The sequence below is a fragment of the Centruroides vittatus genome, unplaced genomic scaffold (assembly GCF_030686945.1).
Source record: "Centruroides vittatus isolate TY-2023 unplaced genomic scaffold, ASM3068694v2 contig_794, whole genome shotgun sequence".
Taxonomy (NCBI): Eukaryota; Metazoa; Arthropoda; class Arachnida; order Scorpiones; family Buthidae; genus Centruroides; species Centruroides vittatus.
The window spans coordinates 396,831-420,992 of NW_027122512.1; the positions used below are offsets into that span (position 1 = coordinate 396,831).

A 24,162-nucleotide genomic window follows, 5' to 3' on the forward strand; every position below is an offset into this window, starting at 1 on the left:
TCCGAGTTTGACGACCGGAAAAGGAACTACAACGGCGCCACCTGCCAGTTCCGGTGGTAGTAGCGGGAAGACCCTCGAAACGGCGAGGTTTACGTTTAGGATTCGTTCCGATGTTAAATTACCGAAATTCGATTCGTAAGTCGGTTTATTTTTATTTTATTTCGTCAATTTGACGTTTTTATTGACGTCGGAAAGCAGATTTTGCCAAGAACGAACGGACACGTGACTTTTTAAGATGGTTCTGAAAGCGAAATTAATTATTTTACGATAATTTTGAAATTTGCCGAAATCTTAATCGTTGAAATGGTATTTTGAACGTAAATTTTTATGCGAAATCGACTTAATTTTTGATGTAAGCGCGTTATCAGTTGTAAATTCTGTTTGCGTACAGATTAAGTGTCAAGCTGATATCCCAAATGACGTAAGGTTCTAGCTCTGGATATGTATGGGTGTCCTATCTGGAGAGGTCCTTTAATAAACTTCATCGGGCAGCCCTGCAGGGATCCTTTAAACTTTATTGACTCTCTTTGTCTCCCTTAATGTCTCTGTCAGGTTGCATGCCCACCAGTGGAGTGGATAAAACCACCAAATACTGGTAGTCGGTAGTCGGTTTGGTTAATGTTACTTTAGGTAGCCAAGATGGCGGCTCGTTTCTGATTCCAGCAAGGAAACAGTAGGACGCACGTTCTAACCTAACCTAACCTATTCTAATAATTTGGTTGCTAATAATTATGGTAATTTATTAGAATAGGTTAGGTTAGAACGTGCATCCCACTGTTTCCTTGCTGGAATCGGAGACGAGCCGCCATCTTGGCTACCTAAGGTAACACTAACCGTGGGGGGTTTGCACCCAGCCGCAGGGATGGCCATGTGGAGTTTTCCAGGTTTTCTTCACATTAGTAACATCCAGTTTTACATAAAGATCTCCTGGGAGGCACTCCCCTCTTGACAGATAGCCCATGTGTCGCGTTTCCGTATACCAATAAAACAAATAAACAAACTGGAAGGTCACCTCCAATTCTTGAGTGATCTCGTCTGTAATAAATGTTAATGATCTGGTGTCAAACCAAACTCCTGACAATTTATTAAGATTGTTGCATTATTTGTCAATTAGTTTCGTTCTATTTGGATATAATCACGCAAGGAGTAAAGCCATTCTTTGGCTTTACCGTTTGTGTGATTATATCCGAAATAGCTGGCTTATTCTTTGCGTGATTGTATTCAAATAGAACGTCACGTTATTTGTCAGTTAACTTCGATCCTAATAACGAATAAATATGGATTTTGATACTCGTTGAAGGTTCTCGACAACTTCGTATCCAAATAATATACCTCAATAACAAAAACACGACGTTACTTTCAAACTGGCACGAAATTTTAACAAATGGACAAATGTTTCTGACCTAGTAATAGGCCCGATGCAAAATGTTTGTCTGTTCGTTAAAATTTTTTATTTGTTTGAAAGTAAAATTATTTTTTATTTTAGATTTTTGCCTTACCGTGTCTTTCTGCAACTTAATTTGGGGCTTGTCGCGCACGCTTTTTGTTTTTATTTAACATTAATCCGTAAATTGTTACTTAAAAACTTATCCGTCAAATACGTGCCCCTTAATATGTTAAACTCGTCTGCTGAATGCCTTCGTCGGTCGAGTTTTGATCGGTTATCTTTGTTATGTACTTATGAATGTTAATATTTGTGACGTACCGAGGGTTTATATTTCCAATTTTTTACTTCATAAATGAATAAATTAATTCATTATAAAATACATTAAGTTACTCCATTTACATCCATATTACACCTACCATCTTAATAGTGTAATCAGAATTATCACAGTACAGTATTTCTAAGGTTCTCACCGCCGAATAACGTTTCATTATGCTTTTAACGTCAAATGTAGATTATACGTTCTTGGTGATTTTATACCGATGCCATTCGGAGCAAATAGGCACGATTGTTTTAATATTTCTAGTACTCGCATTTTTCCATTAGTAATTGCTAAACTAATGAGTTTTATATTACTAAAATATGTTTTTCCAATGAAATGATTTACCAATTACTCCAATTATTGGAGGATTAATCGGTGGAGGAGCCAGTTAGTACACAGGACTTGCTCTATGCTACTAGGTACAATCAAAGGCTTGGGTGCCAGCATTGTAAAAAACAGTAACAGTATTAAACAGAACTAGAGTAGAAGCATTCATTATTTCATTCATTAGATTTAATTAACATAACAGAGTTATATGCCCTGATTTCGCAAAGCATTATCAGGGTTACATACAAGGAACAAGGATATACAATATGTACAAAATAGAATGTTAGATCACGTAACAGATTTTCTTACAGTAATAAGAGGGGTAACGATGCTATTAATAGACGAGAGGTATTAACAATTACAATATTAAAATATATAGCAGTTTGGAGAAGCTGCAATAAAATCTGTAGGAATAGAATATTTAGCGTACAATACAATAAAGCCCGACAATGTAGATTTACATAAATTAGTTAGATACATCAATAAGTGAGAACAATTTCTAAATCAGATGATTTGCGGATAAATAAGAGGAGACAAAGTTATTAACCGTTGGTGACAATTGGTAACATTTGATAACAATACGAAATTCAGATACGTATAACAACCGGGAAAAAGGTTATGGCATGAACCCATAAATTTGAAACCTTTCGCGTAAGATACAGTAAAAACCCCTACAATGTGAGTTTGCCCAGATTGAACATTCCACCACTAGTATATCACAAACTGTAAGGTATTACAGATAACATAATTTCTGTACATAAAATACAATGATAATTTTAAATATGTAAGATATGGGAATAGCTACAAACATAATATATAGATATACATATATATATAGATTAATATTAACAAATACAATATTTTTCATAAGAGATATGCTATATACAAAAGTGTTAACAGTATTTACACTACATATCCTTAGTATATACAGTCAAACCTGTTTTTATGCGGGGGATAGGGACCGCATTAAAAAAGACGCATTAAAAAAAAATCGCACGAAACTTCACGAATGGCTGTAAAAAAATAGTTTTCGCAACACAATTTAAAAAATATTTTTTTTATGCGGTCAACAGGGACCGCATAAAAAAAGTCTCACATAGAAAATAACTCAAAACCGTACGAAATAGAATTTATTGACAACAGATGTCAGCACTTGACTGCATCGTCTGGTCTATCGTCTGTTTTACATATTTTTGTCCAGGTGGTGTTTTGTTGACTTAAAAAGTAAATTATTTCATTTTTCGCATATTCATGCAATAATATTACTATAATAAGTGCATTTATGCTATAATAAGTTTATTTAGCTATAATAAGTCAACGTGAGACATGATGAATCGCATGAGACTAGTCGCCAACTATACCGCACAAATAAAAAATCGCACAAAAAAAACCTGTGGTGGGTGAAGCCCCCCCATGTAATTATGTATATTTTTATCATCACCATTATTATTATTTTTATTATTGTCATATTTTTAGAATTAATGTTAAGTCTACTAACCCTAAATATCTAATTCTTTCAACCGTAAAACACTGACTTGATGGCGTGTTTTGGGCGAGTGTGGGGTCACCTACCCAGGTGAAGGGGTCAACTTTCGTCATTCGGAGTCACGACGGCGAAGGAGGAAGCACGTGGAAGTGGGTAAGAAGAAGCGTGAGAAAGGTGCTACGGAGTGCAGACGTTGGAGAATAGTGTCGTCTTTGGTGATTGTGAGAAGCAGAGGGAAGGTTACGAATTAGGATCGCACTTATCTCTCTACAAAGAACCCTTATATTGGTGAGGTGAATATTTTTCCCGCTATACGGACTTACTCCCTTCCCCTTGTGTCGCTACCACAAGATACGAGAACAAAGGATCCTGAACTAACAAACGACGGGAGAAGTAAAAGGGGAGTATTTTTATAATATTACTAACCTTAATATTAATCTAGCCTAGTATAATTTAAATCTATCAGTTATATATGCCGATGCAATCGGATTGTGGATCCGAAACTTATAATTGTCGGAAAATTACGGTCCATTGTTGTGTTAAAAGTAACGCGATATGTGTACGTTGTATTAATTTTGTAAACTGTAAATCGGCATCTGTTATAATAAATCAATATTATTATTACTTTCTTAATATTTGTGATAGTCCGATATATTTTATTTGTAACACGTGGGTCTCGTTAACCCGTCACACCACATAATTGGCGTCCGCGACAGGATTCGAGTGTCTTCGCACGTATCGAATCTATTAGTGTATATATATATAAGTGTAATATTGTTGTTATTGTGTATATTCGGAAATTATGGAAGAACAAAGAACTCTGGACGAACGACCCTCCAGCAGCCAGCAAGATGCCCCGATTGTCTCTGGTTTTTTGGGAATGATTCCCTTCTTCTCTGCCGAAAAGGAATCAATTAACATCGCACAGTTTTTTAATTGCTTTGAACAAGTTGCCAAATTAGCGAAATGGGATCAGATAACCAAACTCGTAACATTAAGAGCCAGGATAAAGGGTAGACCACTCACCTACTTATTCGAAAGTGAATCCTTCCATGGATCGGACTTTGAAAAAATCAAAGAAGACCTCATTGAACACTTCTCCCCACAAATATGCAATACTAACATCGCTCTGGAGAATTTTATTCATATAGAACAGAGGAAAGGAGAGACCATCAGGAGCTACACCTGTAGATTAAAAACCGCAATGGAAACCCTAGAAAAGAGCTCCCCTCTATATAAAGGCATAAAAGGGGACATGCTAAAAGATCAGTTCCTGCAAGGACTAGTACCCCACATACAAAAAGACGTTATCCATACTGATCCGCAGACATTAGAAGAGGCTGTGGAGTTAGCCGAGAGAATAGTCAAACAAAGGGATAGATACTCGAAACGAAGTGAGATTAACTCTTCGACCATTGAGGACGAGCCCCAAGAGTGCAGAGTTAATAGTGCCAATAATGATAGAGAAGAACAGCATCGGGCAGAAATAAAACAAATGAGAGATGACATCGAAAAGCTGACGGCTGCCATCGGTGCTCTAAAAACTCAGATTGGGGCTGGTAACGAGGAGAGAAGAGCAGGGCCGAGATGCTATAGATGCAATCTGCTGGGTCATATATCTAAAAACTGTAAATGGCAAGGAAATTTAAACTAGATAACCCCAATGATGGAGGCCAGAATCAACGGGGTAAATGCCAAGTAAAGATGGCCAATAGTCTGATACAGGGTCGTGGTGGATTACCTTTGTGCACAGTGAAAGTCGGCAATCAAACTGTGAAATTTCTCATTGACACAGGTGCTGAGCGGTCAGTAATCGACGAAGGATTGGTGAATGGAATTAAGGATGCGGGTGCGCTAACCCACCGCATCAATGTATTACTAAAAGGAATAAACAGCACATCGACCCTCTGCTCGACAGGAGTTGAACTGACCGTGGTTAACTCGGAAGGGAGGGAAGTGAGTCATGATTTCATCGTCCACAATATCGAACCCACGAGGGATTATCTTGGTGTATTGGGAATTGATTTTCTTGCCAAGGATAGATCAATCATAAGGAAATTGGATAATATGGTACAAAACGGTGTAAGGCCCGCTTCAATGGGACAGACAATTGCCCTATCATGTAATGAAGTAGTGAATGACGACTTATTAGACAAGGTGGACCTCTCTGGTGTACATAGCCCATGGAGAGAGGAAATTAGGAGCATAATTATAAAACATAGGGCATGTTTCTCATTACACGTGAGTGACTTAAACGGAACTTCGAAATTTACTCACCAGTTCAAAATCACGGACAATAGACCTAGACATACCCGTCAATATAGGATCCCCCACATCCTGTTGCCAAAACTAAAACAAAAGATTGACGATTACAAGAAAGCCGGCATAATTGAAAACAGTACCTCCCCCTGGAATTCCCCAATCCACCTAGTGCAAAAAGACGATGGAGATGTCCGATTGACTCTTGACTTACGGAAAGTCAACGAGATCATAGTTGGCCAAGACTTCCCTATGGCCAGAGTGGACGATATTCTGACCCAATTCCAAGGTAGTGTCATATTCTCTGTGCTGGACCTCAGCTCGGGATATTACCAAATCCCGATTGATAAAGAGTTGAGAGAAATCTTCGCATTTACTACCCCCTCAGGCAAGTACCAACTCTGCCGTATGCCGCAAGGGGGAAAGAATAGTGGACGCTATTTTCAAAAAGTGATGAACACCATCCTATTCGATATAATAGGAAACGGATGTTATGTCTTTCAAGATGACATCGTACTCTACTCGAAAACAGAACAGGAGCACATTGAACTCTTAGACGATGTCATCCGCCGAATAGAAGATCACGAGCTCAAATTAAAACCTGAAAAGTGTCACTTGTTTGTTCGGGAAATAAAATACCTTGGACACATCATTAACGCAAGAGGTATCTCACCTGACCCGAAGAATGTGGAGGCGATAAGACAGATAAAGCCGCCGAAAAACGTGAGAGAAGTGAGAAGATTCATAGGGATGATAAATTATTATCGCCCGTTCATGAAGGGTCTATCTGGGCTAATAAATAACATAACAAATCTGACTAGAAAAGGTGTAAAGTTTGATTGGACCGAGGAGCACGAATCTGACTTCGAGAGGATAAAGGCCATAATTTCCGGGGCGCCAACACTGGGACATCCTGATTTTGATGCTGAGTTTCAGCTATATACGGATGCAAGCGACAACTGCATTGGAGCGACCCTACAACAAGAAGGTCCGGGCCAGGAGGTGAGACCAATCGGGTTCTACAGTCGGAGATTAAATGGGAGTGAATTGAACTATTCAACCATTGAGAAAGAGTGTATGGCCCTCGTATTTGCACTGAGACACTTCCGCTACCTCATCCTCGGGAGACCAATAAGGATCTTCTCTGACCACCGCCCATTAATGTTCTTGAAGAACATGGAAAACAACAATCGGCGTCTAATGAGGTGGGCCTTGGAAGTCTCAGAGTATGACTGCACAATCGGACACGTTCGAGGAGCCGATAACGTCGTTGCCGACTACTTGTCAAGACCCGAGAGCAGAAGTGCGGACGTGGCTAGTAACGAGTGTGAGAACATACGTAACATTATCGTGCTTTCTCAGGAAACTGACCCGATGTTTGGGCCCATAAAGCGCACAATACAAGGGAACAGGAAGGACGGTGACAACCCGTCCCTCCCCATTACTAGTTTTGACATAATCGATGGCTCTCTCTTTTTCGTGGGAGGTAATGACAGTGACAGGTCCCGCTTTAGGGAGTGTGTAGGGGAGGACGCAATTGGAAAGGTCATTGGCCTTCACCACGATAGCCAGCTGGCAGGACATGGTGGAGTGTATAAAACTCACCAGCACGTGCAAAGGAGATACTATTTCAGAAAAATGTGGGATAGAGTTAAGGAGTATGTCCAGTCCTGTACTGTCTGCCAAAAATATAACAGACACAAAGGGAAAGCACCAGTGCAGGAATTTAATAAAGTCAGTCACCCAATGCAAGTGCTAGGAATGGATCTGATTGGGCCCCTGCCTAAATCAGACCTTGGGAATAGGTACATCCTGGTGGTGATCGATCTCTTCTCGAGGTACGCCGAAGCCATCCCCATCCCACAACAAACATCCGAAATAATTGCAGAAGCCTTGTTTGACCATGTCATTTGCCGTTTTGGTTGCCCGCAGACTCTGATATCGGACAGGGGAGCAAATTTAACAAGCCGGACTATGGAGGAACTGTGTGCCAACCTGAAAATAAAAAGGAAGGTCACCACATCGTATAGGCCCACGTCAAATGGTGCGGTGGAGAGGGCCAACAAAACAATAGTAAACATCGTATCGAAAATCTCAGATGGCAACAACCGTAACTGGGACAGATACATACCTGCCGCAATGTTTGCCTATAGAAATAGCGTAAATTCCACGACACGTGACACGCCAAATTTCATTATGTATGGATTCGACCCAACCTTCCCGCACGAAGTTAATATCGAGACACCGTCTAGAGAAGCTGAGAGTGTAGAGTCATACCGTGAACAACTCGTAGATAAGATACGTATAGTATATGAATCTACCAGGAGGATTAGCGAGGAAAGAAAACGAAAAGCACGCGAATATTGGAACGAAAAGAGGAAATTGAGAAAGTTCGCTGTTGGTCAGAGAGTCTGGTTATTGAGGCCCCATGGCGACCCGAAGAAAGGGAAATTTTCCCCTAAGTACCTGGGCCCTCACCGCATAACTGGTATAGTTAATGACGTTAACATTAGAATCAGTGCTGGGAACAATAACAAAGAACAAACCGTTCACATAGACAGGATTAAACCTTATTACAAGCCACACCCCGATAGGAACTATAAAAGCCGGGGGAAGGCAAAAGTGACGCAAATAGACCACGGATCAACTAATATGGATGAGGAGGAGGGCGACGAACTCGATCCCCGCATCATCTCAACTACCAGAGACAGTCAGAGAGGGTGTCAGAAATCAACAGGGTCGCAACAAGAAGTGGCCAGAAGGCAGCCGGAGGAAAATCAGCTGGGGGTGGTCCCCAAACCGTACAACCTGAGAGGTCGGCGCATCAACTACCACCTGCTACATCATGGACTCTAGTGATTTGTCAATCTATGCAATGTAACCAAGATACCTGTTGGTGGGGGATGATGTGGTGGGTGAAGCCCCCCCATGTAATTATGTATATTTTTATCATCACCATTATTATTATTTTTATTATTGTCATATTTTTAGAATTAATGTTAAGTCTACTAACCCTAAATATCTAATTCTTTCAACCGTAAAACACTGACTTGATGGCGTGTTTTGGGCGAGTGTGGGGTCACCTACCCAGGTGAAGGGGTCAACTTTCGTCATTCGGAGTCACGACGGCGAAGGAGGAAGCACGTGGAAGTGGGTAAGAAGAAGCGTGAGAAAGGTGCTACGGAGTGCAGACGTTGGAGAATAGTGTCGTCTTTGGTGATTGTGAGAAGCAGAGGGAAGGTTACGAATTAGGATCGCACTTATCTCTCTACAAAGAACCCTTATATTGGTGAGGTGAATATTTTTCCCGCTATACGGACTTACTCCCTTCCCCTTGTGTCGCTACCACAAGATACGAGAACAAAGGATCCTGAACTAACAAACGACGGGAGAAGTAAAAGGGGAGTATTTTTATAATATTACTAACCTTAATATTAATCTAGCCTAGTATAATTTAAATCTATCAGTTATATATGCCGATGCAATCGGATTGTGGATCCGAAACTTATAATTGTCGGAAAATTACGGTCCATTGTTGTGTTAAAAGTAACGCGATATGTGTACGTTGTATTAATTTTGTAAACTGTAAATCGGCATCTGTTATAATAAATCAATATTATTATTACTTTCTTAATATTTGTGATAGTCCGATATATTTTATTTGTAACACGTGGGTCTCGTTAACCCGTCACACCACAACCGCATAAGATTAAAAATTTGCATTAAAAGAATCGCACAACTAAATAATCGCACATAAAAAGAGCGCATAAAAACAGGTTTGACTGTATAAGGTAACAAAATATAGTCTAATACTACAGTCAGTTGCAGGTGTACTGTCCAGGAAAACGAGTACATTTCTTCTATACTGTTGAATATGCAGTCTATATCTGTATTGTGAGGTCACTTTGACCACAATAGAGTCATTTTATCAGCAGCAATATCACCAGGAAAAAAAAGACATTTCCTCTATACCACTGAAGTCTTGCAAACACGAAGACGATAAATCAAAGAGGTACCTAAATTAGATGATTAAGAAAACGAAGTGTTTACAGAATGAGCAAACCGTATCAGTAGTAATGTCATTCTAACCACAGTAAAGTTCTGAGGATAGAAAAGAGAATCTCTTCTTAAGCTGCTAAAATCCAGCAGTTGAAATAAGGCAAAACATTGCACACAAAATACCTCCGAAGTAAAGTAACGAAGTCCATACACACAGAGGATGTCACATATGATGACGGTAGGTCAAGTGTAGTTGAGGAAGTCACGTCTAGCGCCACGAGGAATCGCATCCACACCGAAGTCCAACCGTCATGTTGAGGCGATTACATTGCACAAATTCCATTCTAAGTATATTATACACATATGATATCACAATCAATGAAAGTGGTTCAGGTTTAATATTCTCAGAAGTACATGTGTCCAGAACAGACAAGTATTTTCAGCCAAACACAAAGTCCACGGTTTGACCGAAAGAATCATGTCCGACACCACAAGTCCTGTGAATAGTTGGGACTGTGGCCAATTCAACGAATGATGAATCAAATAATACAACAAAGAAATAGACAATTAGGAAGGTAAAACTTTCCAATGAGTAAGACTCGGGAGATAGGTGTGATTATAAAATATTTTTCAAATAGTTGGTAAAGTAAATCATGTGTGTCCTTATCCATTGTTAGGTCTTGTATTTCATAGGGCCAAGAACGGTTTTTGTAGATTAGAAGAGCACGTAAATAGTGTCTTTCACATTCAGTCATAGGACACTCAAAAATATAATGTAAACTACCATCAATAACATTACAAACGGGACAGAGGTTATCAGTGTGTGATGTGAAACGAGTAAGACAAGAATTGAAACGACCATGTCCGGTATAAAATTGTACAGAGTGGTGAGTAACAGCGATCCAGGTGTTGTGCAAAAATTTTTTGATGTCAGGAAAGAATTGTCTAGTTATTGATGTATTTAAATTCCAATCTCTTTGCCAATCCTCGATCATTTGATTCCATAGAACGGCTTTCAGCACTTTTGTGGAGACCTTGTTATAACTGATAATTATATTCTGATCCTCGGCAGCCATCTTGGCAAGTTCATCTGCCCGATCATTGCCCCAGTTGTTACAGTGAGAATGAGTCCATTGAAAGTAATATTCGTTATCTGTATCCACTAATAGTTGTTGTATATTGAATACTAAAGGATGAGCAGACTTTCTCCTAATCGCAGAGAGAGATGAGAGTGAATCAGTAATAATCGCAATTTTAGTATTATTGGCTACCCTTTCACACCACTTAATTGCTTGCAAAATTGCATAAAGTTCCGCTTGAAAAATATTACAGAGTGAACCGAGTCTAAATAAGTTGCAAAAGATTTCAGTCTCATTGCGGTACATTACAAAACTTGCCCCAACATGACTGTCACACTTCGAACCATCGGTATAAATAGTGATGACACAGTCAGTAGAAGAAACCTCATTAAATCTAAAGTTAGTATAAGGACTTATGGCATATTTATATGGAATGTTTTCCTCCCAAGACTCCCCATCGAAGAGGTCTGACACTGAAGCAGAAAAATTACCACATTTAATCGACCAGATTTTATGTAAATAGTTTATGTATTTGTCGACTGGCGGTTTGCGAGCAAGTACTTGCAAGCTTGCGTTGGAAGATGTTCTAAATGCCTTGGTAATCAACAGCAGAGCTCTACGTTGTGCAGAAATCAACTTTCTTTTTGGGTGTACTTTTTCAACAGCAGAGCCCCAGGTACCGCATCCGTAAGTTAGAACAGGTAGAAAAATGCTGTCATAAATTGTTTCCATAGCCTTGTAGCTAAGGCCCCAGGTCGTCCTAGCCACCTTGGCAAAAGCATGCATGATGTATCCAGTATGTCTGGTGATATAATCAATATGATTACTCCAAGACAACTTATGGTCTAGAATTATCCCCAGGTATTTAAGTTCTTTCACCACCTTTATATGTCTGCCATCCATCCGAAGAGTCGGAACACGTGCATAAAGATTCCTTTTTCTTGGTTTGCTAAACACAATAGCCTTGCTTTTTTCGGCATTGAAACAAAGTTTATTCATTATCCCCCAATTGTGTATTCTTTGCAATGCAAGATTCCCTTTAGTTTCCAAGTCAGCACGGGACTTTCCTCCAAAGAGAACAAAAGCATCATCCGCATAGGCGATCAGAGCGTCTTGTCCGAAGTCCTGACAAAGAAATCGATCAAAAAGTACAATCCATAGTAAAGGCCCGCAAACTGAGCCTTGGGGGCATCCTCTCAAGACATTACGGTGAAAAGAAAGGTGACCAACAGTAAAGGTTACAATTCTATTATCAAGATAATCATTAAAGAGTTGGTAAATGTTACTTGGGCAATCAAAGCTCCTAAGCTGATGAAGGACCAAAGGCCACCATGCTGAGTCGAAAGCCTTACCTATATCCAAGCTCAATCCAAGAACATAGGTGTTATTTTCTAATAGGCTCTGGATTTTTTGTACCACCGTTTCAATAGCGTTAGTTGTAGATTTCTGATGTCTGAAACCGTATTGAAAGTTGTTGAGTTTGCTTGAGGATTCTAGATGCCATGTGAGGCGATTAGTCATTAACTTTTCCAAAACTTTTCCCATGATAGGCAAGAGAGATATAGGCCTCAGATCTTGAGAAGAGGACGATTTAGGTATAGGGACAATTTGTGCCATTTTCCATAGCTCTGGAAAGACACCGTGGCGCAAGCACATATTATAAAGTTGAAACAGCTGTGTCGGAATAATTTTCCATAACATTTTTGCTATATTGACAGTCAAACCATCAGTACCAGGTGCTTTGCCTGTTTTTAACTCTCTGAAGGCTGAGTCTATCTTATTATGTGTAAAAAAGGGATCAGTCTTAGAGGAAGAGAATGGAAGTGACCTAGCATCTCGCAAACGTTTATGCCATATAGAATTTTCATCTTCAGTGTCATCCACACAAAACTTGTCAAGTAAGGTCTCTACGGTATCTTCTAAGTTTGTAGTGTTATAATTTCCTGCGCAAATTGTCGTAAGAATAGTACTCTTTTTTAATTTACCAGTACACATTTTTGTTAGATAGCCCCAAGGGTTCTCTGAGGCACAAGAGCAGTAGTCTTTCCAAGATTGCAATTTGATGTTTATAATCCGATCTTTGTAAATACGTTGATGTTGCAAGTATTCAGAACGACACCTTTGTCTGACAGAAGGATTGCGACAGCATTTGTATTTACGGTGTAAATGAGTATTAGTTCTGCATAGTGCAGATAACTCTTCATTCCACCAGGGAACTAGCCTACGCTTGGGAATGGTCTTGGGGATAAAAGTATTACATGCTAAGTTGATGTGCCCAATAACTTGATCTGTAGCAAGTCTAGCCTCCTCTCTTACATCACAATCCGAAAAAATAATCTTAGATGAAAGATAATCAAAAATTTCAGACCATTTTGCACGTGAGGGATTAAACCGTGCCCTGCAAGCAAGGGGTGGACAAAAAGCTCTATTACAGATCTTGAAAACAATATATGCATGATCAGAAAAGTTGTGCTTTTCTAATACTTGCCAATCGGTAATAAATGTAAAGCAAGAACTGGAGCATGTGGTAACATCGATCCAAGAAAAATGCCGTTCATTATTAAAAGTAGGAGGAGAGCATGGATCATTAATGAGAAGCATGTTATTCAGAGCCAGGAACTCCTCAAAAGTCTTGCCCCTATCGTCAAGCATATCCCCACCCCAAGCTGGTGAATGAGAATTAATGTCTCCAGCAATAATAAAATTGCAAGATGAGTAAGATTCCACTATATTTTGGAGATCTGAAAGAATGATATTAATATTCTGAGGCTTGGGACAATAAATATTAATTATAATGTATCTAATATCACCAATGAATATCTTGATGCACACCATATATTCAGTGCAGAAAGATGTCAGATGAAGTATAGGAATATTACTATGTGGAGCAATAATCACAGCCCACGGAGTATTAGTAGAACCTTTAATTATAGAACAATAGGCAGGAATAGAGGCAGGCTGATCACGAATACAGTATGGTTCTTGAACCAAGATTAAATCATATTTATGGATTTCACTGGCTAAAAGAGAGCTGGTGGCAATGCTCCTGTGTAAATTAACTTGCAATACATTTGTAGGCTTTGGTCGTTTGCCACTACAATCCTTTGTATAGTTGGAGGTAGCTGAGCTCTTTGTCGAACACACCTGAACTGTCTCGTGGCAGGTCGAAAAAGGCGCGGAGATCTGACGAAACCTGACGTCATCCTCTCCAGGCCCACTGGTGGCGACTGTAGGCGTTAGCGCCTCAGTACTCCCCTGCGAGTGTTAACGATACTTCAGGTTGAAGCGTACCCATTGTCCGGAGCGGGTTGTGACGGGTGGTTGGGTCATCTCGAGGTCTGTTGGTGGTGGGGGTCCCTCTTCCGTGCTGGTTGGGACGGAAGTTGTAGGGTCGGCGACAAAGGCTGGTTTGAGGCGGTCGATAGTTACCATCACCTCCTTGCCGTTGATGTTAATCCTGAACGTTTTGTCAGAGCGCTGGAGTACTTGGAACGGACCATCGTATGGGGGCTGTAGAGGTTTACGTATGGCATCGTGGCGTACGAAGACATGGGAGCAGGTCTGTAGGTCGTGGAACACAAACGTTTGGTGGTTGCCGTGCTTGCGCGGTGAGACGGGGCGCAGTCGTCGCATCCTGCCCCGGAGATCGGAGACGAAATCGGACGCATCAACTGTGTTGTCGTTGTTGTTGACAAAGAATTCTCCGGGCAAGCGCAGCATTTGTCCGTAGACCAGCTCGGCTGCAGTTGCGTTGATGTCGTCCTTGTACGCGGTCCGGACTCCCAAGAGCACGATGGGTAGGTCGTCTGTCCAGCGGTCAGAAGAGTGGCACCTGATCGCTGCTTTGAGCTTGCCTGTGGAATCGCTCGATGATTCCGTTGGCGGCTGGGTGAAAGGCGGTGGTGCGGATTCTCGACGTACCTGTCAGCGCTGTGAGTGCTTTGAACAGGTGGGACTGAAATTGTCGTCCCTGATCGGTCGTTAGCCGCTGTGGAACGCCGAAACGAGCGATCCAGCCATCAAAAAGTGTTTTGGCTACGGCAGCAGCTGTGATCTCCGACATGGGAAATGCTTCCGGCCAATGGGAGAAACGGTCGATTGCCGTGAGGCAATATGTGAAGCCGTTGGATGGCGGGAGCGGTCCAATGATGTCAATGTGGACGTGGTCGAATCGCTGATTTGGCGGGGCGAATGATCCAGTCGGTGAGACGGTGTGCCGGGTGATCTTGTTCTTCTGGCACGCAATACAGCTACGCACGAACTTTTTGCAGTCACGCTCGATGTCGGGCCACACGAAGGACTTTTTAACGAGGCGGCATGTGGCTCTCACCCCGGGGTGTGACAACCCGTGCAGTGAGGCGATCGCCTGCTGTCGGAAGTCTTTGGTGACAAAGGGACGGGCGTTGAGCGTGGATGTGTCACAGTAGAGTTGTGCCGTGGTGTTCGGAATGGTGATTCGTTTAAGCTGGAGACCTGTATTGGAACGGAGGAGCTGTCCCAGTTCGTCGTCGGACTCTTGGGCGGAGGCGAGTGCCCGGAAGTCGATCGCCTGTGTGATAGGCTCTATTCGAGACAAGGCATCTGCAGGGATGTTGTTTGTACCCTCGACGTGACGGATGTCCGTGGTGAATTGCGATATGAAGTCTAAATAGTGAAACTGTCAGGGTGATGCCCTTTCAGGTTTCTGTTTCAGGGCGAAGGTCTGGGAAAAGTCCATAATGGGATAAAAAATCGGCACTGATCAATGGTTGTGTGATGTCGGCTACGATGAATCGCCATGTAAAGTTTCGTCGAAGAGAGAAGTCTGGCGTGATTGTTACGTAGCCGTATGTCTTGATTGCTGTGCCGTTCGCTGCAAAGAGTTGATAGTCTTCTGCGCGGCACTTTGGAAGGCAGATAAACGGAGACATCGGCGCCAGTGTCAATTAAGAATGTGACTTTAGACGTACGATCCGTGATGAATAAGCGACGGCTTAAATTTTTGGAATCAGTCGCCGTCTCTACCGACTCCCGTTCTCGTTTCCCATCGAACAAGGTGGTCGGCAGCGTCGGGCATTTGCGCCAAATTTTGCATGGTACCAGCAGACATTGTTTGGGAAGGTGTTAGGTGGGGAGCGTCGACCGAGTCTTCCACGGCTCGAGGACCAGCAGCGAGGTGGAGAGCGGCCATATTGTCGTGACATCTCGGAGATTTGTTTTGAGAGTTCGGAGATTTGCATTTCGAGCGCGGCGATTCTGGGATCAACTGTGGCAGAGGCCGTAGACGTGGCGGAGATATTCGATGTCGAGGGGTACAATTCGCTAAGGTGGTCGGCGATCTTAGCAAGAGATTCGAGTGTGCCCTCGGATACGGTTAGTATCTTCTGTATATCGGTGGGAAGACGGGACAACCAAATACTTCTGAGTAGGTCCTCCGTAACCGTGTGACCTGCGAGAGTTCTCAAGCGTCGAAGGAATTGCGATGGCGTGCGGTCGCCGAGCTCATCGGTACGTAGAAGCTTTTCGAGACGTTGGGCTTCTGACTGGGACATGCGGTCGATCAGTGCCTGTTTAATTGCTTTGTACTTGTCGGTATTCGGAGGAGCGGCCAAAATGTCCTGAACTTCGGTAGCCATACGTTCCAATAAACTCGCAACTACGTGGCTGTATTTCGTTTTGTCGTGGGATATATTAGCGAGGACGAATTGGCTCTCTAACTGGGCGAACCAGAGTGCTGGGTTCTCGGACCAAAATGGCGGCGGCTTGACGGCCACGTGGCCGACCACGGGTTCGCTCATTTTGTCACGTACCTGGTAAAATATTTGTTCTCCAAGCGAAATTGTGAATTCGATGAGTTTTAATGTCCGGCTCACCAATGTAGGCTTTGGTCGTTTGCCACTACAATCCTTTGTCTAGTCGGAGGTAGCTGAGCTCTTGTCGAACACACCTGAACTGTCTCGTGGCAGGTCGAAAAAGGCGCGGAGATCTGACGAAACCTGACGTCATCCTCTCCAGGCCCACTGGTGGCGACTGTAGGCGTTAGCGCCTCACATTTATACTGTGTCTATAATTCTGTCCCATAATCAGTCCAGCTTATTAGACTTGTTTTAACACGTTGAAAAACTTTACATGCTGAATCTCTAGCATTGTGCCTAAGGTCCTCGAAGCGATTGTGCCGACAGTTAATACATGTTGGTAACTCTTCAAAGTTGGGACAGTCTTTATATGCATGATTCCTGGCGCAGTGACTACAGATGATGATGTTTTCAGAGCAATCTCTAGTGCTGTGTCCATATCGACAGCATTTAAAACACTGCAGGACTGGACAAAAGTCTACAGCCCTGCAGCGTGACCAGCCAATATTTAATTTCCCTAAATGCAATATAAGTCTACGCATTGATGGGGATACCTCAACAACCCAGTTTTGGAAATATCCTTGTCTTTTCGAAGTGGTAAACTTAAGACGAAATTCGTTAGTAAAGACCTCCTCAGAATACAAGGAGTGTAATGACTCGTTTTGATGGTACAAATTGCTAAGTAATTCTTCCTTAGTAGCATGTTTAGGGATGGAAAAAATCATCAGATGAGGTCTCTTCTTTTTAGGAAGTTTAGTGTTAACCTCTGGTATATGTTCTTTGATATACGTATCAAGAATATCAATATCCTTGTTTTTCTCCAGTTCTACAGCGATTCCCCCATTGCCAATTCGACGAACTCTATTCACTCCAATTTTAATCTTTGAAGGATTAACACGATCCTTTACAAGTTTACATATGTTATCGCTGCTTTTGTCATCGCTGGCATCGTAAATCAAGAGAACATTACTCGTTGTAGGCGCTTTCTTCTGTTTAATAGAAACATTACTTTCGGACATGAGAGCCATGCTGTAGAGTTTAGGTGTATTATTAGTAATGACATTTTTACTTGCATCAAGAGCAGTTAAACGTTCAAGGACCTCGTCCTGCTTAACTAGTATACTGTCATTTTTTACAGAGTTGTCGCACATTTTGTCAATTTTACTTGAGATTTCATGTAACAGTTTGAGTGTAGAGCTTTGTTCATATATATTGATAACACGGTTGATACAGTCCAGAATGTAATCTGTATGTTTAGATGTTGAAAACTTAGCAGTTGAATTTTTTGTAATATATCCTTTGAGCTCTGAAATTACTTCAAGAGCCGCGGAACGGGTAGCTGAGACTAACAAATTTCCAGACTTAGTCATGTTGTAGTGTATATATGATGTAAAAGTACTATAATGTAATAATAAATAAGCTTGTAATCTAGAATTTTGAATAGAATAATTTTAAAATAGAAATATTAAATAGAATAATTTGAAATAGAATTTTGAATTCTAGAATAACCTTTTCCATGGCAACGCCATGGAACATTAACTTGAGGTGCAGGAAAATTTAATAGAATCGCCATAATTCAAATTTGGCTAAACCGAATGGGATGAAACTTAGTACAAATTTAACTTTTACGGTCCTCACAAAAACTGTACAACAATTTTCCCGAAATTGCAGCCGGAAGCCCACAAAGTGACGACGTAATTCCGCCGAAAGTAGATAAAATTTCCTTATTACTGGTCCAAATGTAATAAAATTTGAGAAGCATACTCACAGGGGTGATCCTGTCGAGCAATCAGGTGATCAATCGATTGTGTTTCGGAATCCAAATTCCGAAAGTTTCGAAAGGTCATAACTTTTGAGATTTTTATCCAAATGTAACAAAAATGGCACCGTTGTAATCCTTATTTCCTACAGATTCCAAAAACATATACCACTTATAATAAATAACAGAAATTCTGCAAAATTTATAATCCAAACACAGAGCTAAATTCAAGCAGCCAAGAACTTTACAGTGAAGCGCCCTCTCCCCCAGAGTAGAAGCATTAACAGAAGTAATATGTTCCATTAAAACATGCTTTTTGAAAAATTCGTAAAGCTTGAAAATTTAGAATAAAAAAATCCGATCGAGTGCTAAAAACTAAATTGGCCTATGCCACAAACCCTCGAGCCAGTCCCATTAGTATGTTTAGCGATTAACTGGTACACCTCTACAGAATATAGTAAATAAACCTGCAGGAGGTTTATTTACATAGTACAATAATATAAATTGCATTTACAATAATATAAATTGCTATAATTGTTGTTATTCACTGAATTTTAGTGGACATAGAACTAGTACACTATGCTATCAGAGAAAGAAAAGGAAGGAATTAACAGCATTCTCCAGAAACTAAGTGATTCTACACTAGATTCGCTCGTGTTTACGACTACCAAAGGCTTAATTAAAGCAGAAAATAGAAAAGGTAAGCACGATACAAAAGCATTTTCTCATACTTGTTTTACAATAAACTAACATTTGTTAATTTTCCGACAGAAGCGATAAAAGCTATAATTAGTTACTCGGAGTCGGCTTACGAGTTATTGAAAAGAAAAAAAATCAAGAAAGAATATTTATTTAATTTTCTAAAGGAAAATAACGTCATAGTTTCTGTAACATCCGAAAAATGGATGGTGATCAAGGAATGTCTCAAATTTTGGAATTCTGATACGACCCAAGTTGTAAGTTCATATTATTTATTTGATTGTAAATATTTGAATTGCAAATTATCTTCAGATCTGAAAATTAATTCTTTGGTTTCTCGGATTTTTGTGGTAACCGCCACCCTCTCTCTCGGTCTTCCCATATTTGTTGATTCTGTCCTCCAGTCCGTAGTTTTGCATCTCATAGATTTTATCATTACAAAATATATAGAACGATTAATTTTGTTATTAGTATAATATTGAAACAGAAAAAGACATTTATTCTTCTTATCCACAAAATTAGAAGAGTGCTCTGAGCTGCTTTTCTTATTAACAATGTTAAAATCATCTGGTAATTTGTCTTCTGAAATGTTAATTTCTACTTCACCTGGAACATGATGTATCATAGGACACGCCCGTATCGGTAAGTTCATCAATATCGGGGGTAATGTAATAATACTCTCCTCTATCTGTTCTGATAATAAGCATTCTAATGCCTCTTCAATTGTTATAAACTCTTATGCTGAAGCATATTACAAATCTCGGAATAAATAAAGAAAAGCTTAACATTATACAGTAACTAGTTTCGTGTAGTAGACTTACATGTTAACACAAGTACTAGTGAACAGATGAACAATAGGTCAACTAATGCATGCACAGACATGAAGACAAACTGTCCTATAAATATGATACTGGGCACTTATGGGTTAAATACCTTTTGGCAGTTTGATTGCTCATCACTGGTAACACTGATGATGTGGAGGTTCCCATATACCTGTTGCTGCTTTTGTCAAGTCACTCCGTCTTTCTCTATTACTCAATTCTGTCTTGCAGTATAATCTTCACCATCTTCTGTTTTCGATAAGGATATATCATAAGAAGGATGAGAATTTCTTCTTTCTCATAATATTTGATGAGTATTGACTATTTGAAATATTAGTGTTGTTGATATAGTTTCTTTTTTTACAGGAAGAAATAAATGACGAATGTATGGATGTAGAACAAATTTCTTCGGATTACGACACCACAAAAACTACCTTAATTTCTGTCACGCCACATTCAAACGACGGACAAACTAACTCTTGTATTTCTGCAATGCCAAGCATGAGCAATTGTTCTTCGTTACCACAACAGTCGAATAACCTTCTACCCAATGCCGACATTTTAGATCAAATGGGAAGGAAATTTTCAGAATGGTTCTACAACTTAATTAACAGCATAATAGAAACACCCGGCAGTTTCACTCCGGACCACTTTTGGCTCGATTGTACGTTAAAAGTCCGAATTGATCAAGACGGTGCCATTATAAATAAGCAATTTTCAAACTCCAACGAAGTGGCCGAGTACTTTTACCATTTAGTTACCCAGGAACGTATGTTCTTCCACCCTAACCACTACTATGGAACAAACTGTCTCACCGAAGTGCACGGCCTGGTGAAGATCAGAGTGAGCGGAGTGCTCCACCAAGGAGACAATTGCGTGGGCCTCTTTGACCAGATTTTCGGCTTAGTCCGTTCTGCAGGCAGCGAAAGCAATTGGAGAATAAAATATAGTGAACTCTTACTGAAATTAAAAGACACGAGACTGCATATTTGCAATTAACTTTTACAAAAAGATTTTGTATTCAGTTGTACATTTAATTGTTATATGTAAAATAAATACATTGTTAAATGTGAAGACAATTAAAATATTTTCTTACCAGTTTCATGTTTTGATTAAGAAAGATTTAGGATACTTTGAGATGCCCTACATCCCTTCCAAATTATTATATGGGAATCATAGTACCATACCTACAATGAAAATTAGAGTATTTGTATTTTTTCGCTGTATGTAATATAAAATACCATTCTTCTGACATCAAAGAGATACATTGATTGTATGCCTTTTTTTAACATGCCTTTAACAACAGCTGTCATACAAATGAAGAAACAAATTCAATCAGGCAAATGACAAGTAAAATATTGTTTAGAGTGCCAAGGTGGCCTGCAGAAATCTATTTTTTTCTACGTTTTTTGCTGCTACTTGTGCCAATTTCAGTGTGGTTTTTCTCCCAAACTGTACTTTATACATTAGTTAATTCATTATTAATCTACACAAAAAGTTAAAATGTGTTATGATGTAACATATATTTGTAACTTCATCTTCAGAAAAATGATTGTATAGAAAAATGACATCAACAAAGCTGGAACAATTATAGAATTTATCACACAAACTCTATTCTGATTCAATATTATTACTATGAAATTAAAGTTTTTATTTATTATCAAACATATATTAAGTTGTATTTCCTTAGAGTATGTCCATAAATTTTTGCAATTGATCATGTTATTCTAATAACCATTTTCTAACGGATGGATGAGGTGAGGAGTCAGCCTACCTCTTGGGATCCAATATCCAGTATGGGTGAATAATTCAAGAAACTTTTCATGGATGGACCCTTCTCTTGCCATCCAACGATTGGCAGTCGACAGTTATTCAAGGATTTCTGCCCAGAAAGGCCCAGTGACTGTTTTTCTGCAGTTGACTTAATAATCTTTGTATTTTTCGTGTGGGTAAGTTCAACTTTTCGAGAGTCTTGTGCTTGCTTAACCATAACTGCTGTGTGATAATGTATGCAGAGCCACGCAGCATACATTATCAGGCAGTGGTTGAATAAATGAGATTGAGAGTGCATGGGTGAGTTCCTTCTTACTCCATAGCACTAGTCTCATTGTTAATGGTTCACAATTCTGTAGCTCCTTCCACGTGCTTTCTTGTTGAGGTCTACAGGGTGCTCAATAAGGTAAAGGGCTATGTTACTGCTAAACAGTCGGGATGGCTTGGTACACAGGAGTACTCCTGTTATATTACCAATCAAATTTGATGTATTATTGATCTCGTTACTCTGCATCTTCTGACATGGAACCACATACACTTGATAAGTGCTTGGCCTTCCTGGTCACAAAGGAGGATTTGGATGCTCATGCTGAGTGAACAGAATCTGCTCTCTGTGGTCAAGGAGATCATTTGCAGTGTGCAGAATATAGTATCAGTTACCAACCGTCTTGGGCATGTTTTGTCAACTTCCAAATATAGTGATGTGGCTAAGAGTGTAGCTTGGCCTTCATGACATGCCTCGGCCACTCCCAAGCCAACTGTGCCATTCTGGTTTATGATGCCTCTCATTCCGAGGACTTGGAACATACGCAGAAGCTGCATATTGACAACTTTAACCTGAATGTACTTAAAATTGGGGTTCAACATATTCTTAGAATTCAGAAGTGCAGTGGATCTTACTTGTAGAGATGTCAATATCCTTCTGAAGGCAGCTTTTGGTCTCTGGCTGGCATTGAACCATTTTCAAGAAATTCCTTTCTCTTGTGAAGATTGTCTTGGTATCCAAGGCAGTTTAAAAGGAACACCTTCTGGATGCCATCTACGACCAGAACACTCAGATCTCAGAGAGGTTAACACAGGAAGAGTTTTGTGGCAAGACTTATATTCATTTCATAATTAGCCATTAAGAGACCATCATTTGTATTTTGGATCTTGGAAGCCACTCCTGAAGTTATGGTCATCCTTATGAAGGATGAGAGGATTAATCTGCAATTAGTCCTACCAATGTGATGGACTTCATTCCCAGTGTTTTAAGTGCCTAAGTTATGGGAAGTTTTAAGTCCTTAAGCACTTTGCAAGGTGCTGTGATTCTGAGATATGTGTGCAGTCAGTGTGATAGTGATTAAGAAGTGCAGCAAGAAATTGGAGACTCCATCCTGTAAAAATTGTGTATGCGAAAAATCTGATAACGACAACCACAATGCTCTCGACAAGATCTGTCCAATACAATTATGGGTTAAAGCACAACTTCCTTTAAGACTTGACTATGACTTTTAGCCGCAATACTAACACCAGTCCTGTGGATTTTAAAATGAATGTGGATGGTGCGGTGATGGTGTCGCCACCCCACAGATATTGTGTTTTTTTGTTATTTTCTCACATTTATGTTTTGTAAATTTATTACTGTTTGAATGCTCAATAATTTAATTTTATCTAGTTTTATACATTTTCTACAACTGTAACCACTGCTAAATTATTAATAAATGTGTCTCATAACTCTCATGAGAAAAGGCGAGACGAGAACTAGTATGGTGACCGTTACTTAAAGCAAATTTAATTGTGTCCTTTTTAGTAGAAACGAGAAGCATAAACACAAAGATCATTTATTACATAACATAATTTTGGTCCGTCGAGGCGGATTAAGTCCGATGACAAAGAATCGCAATCATTTCCAATGAGGAACGTCTTTTTCAAGAAACCTTTGATGCAGTGTGTTAAGCCTAACCTCGTGGATATTGCGTTGGTTGGAATATCGAGCAAAGTTCAGTTTTAGCAGAAAGTTTACTTTAGCGAGTAGAAAGTTTATATCATCTCAGGTTTCGTTAAGTAAACGTAGCCGTACTAGTTTAATATAGCATATAGCAAATTGGTATTCATCATGGACATCTCGCAACAAAAAAGGAACCGTAAGGTTATTAAACAAAGCATAACAAGACATTATAATTTTGCTTTTAGTAGCGAAGCTCAAAATGCAACTATTCATATTCTTAGCACAAGAATCACGTTATTAGACGATATGTGGAAAGAGTATCTGAATATAAGTAACAATATAATCACGTATGGTACAGATGTACAATCTGTATCATACGTGATTATATTGTTACTTATATTCAGATACTCTTTCCACATATCGTCTAATAACGTGATTCTTGTGCTAAGAATATGAATAGTTGCATTTTGAGCTTCGCTACTAAAAGCAA

At 40.0% G+C, this 24,162-nt stretch overlaps 1 protein-coding gene across 1 annotated transcript; it reads left to right on the plus strand.

Annotated features, from left to right (window-relative positions):
- The first annotated feature begins 44 nt into the window (after positions 1-44).
- On the plus strand, positions 45-21,069 carry LOC136981801 (uncharacterized protein C3orf38 homolog). Its single transcript, XM_067278173.1, has 4 exons — positions 45-135; positions 19,008-19,149; positions 19,221-19,405; positions 20,336-21,069. Exons 2-4 carry the CDS (start codon positions 19,029-19,031, stop codon positions 20,966-20,968), a joined length of 939 nt encoding a protein of 312 aa, XP_067134274.1. The 5' UTR covers positions 45-135; positions 19,008-19,028; the 3' UTR covers positions 20,969-21,069.
- The last annotated feature ends 3,093 nt before the right edge of the window (positions 21,070-24,162 follow it).

Bases quoted from the DNA above. Each gene is read 5' to 3' on its own strand.
- LOC136981801 (XM_067278173.1), top strand. From the start codon at position 19,029: ATGCTATCAGAGAAAGAAAAGGAAGGAATTAACAGCATTCTCCAGAAA. The intron at 19,150-19,220 runs GTAAGCACGATA...ATTTTCCGACAG, and splicing joins TAAAGCAGAAAATAGAAAAG to AAGCGATAAAAGCTATAATT. The intron at 19,406-20,335 runs GTAAGTTCATAT...CTTTTTTTACAG, and splicing joins ATTCTGATACGACCCAAGTT to GAAGAAATAAATGACGAATG.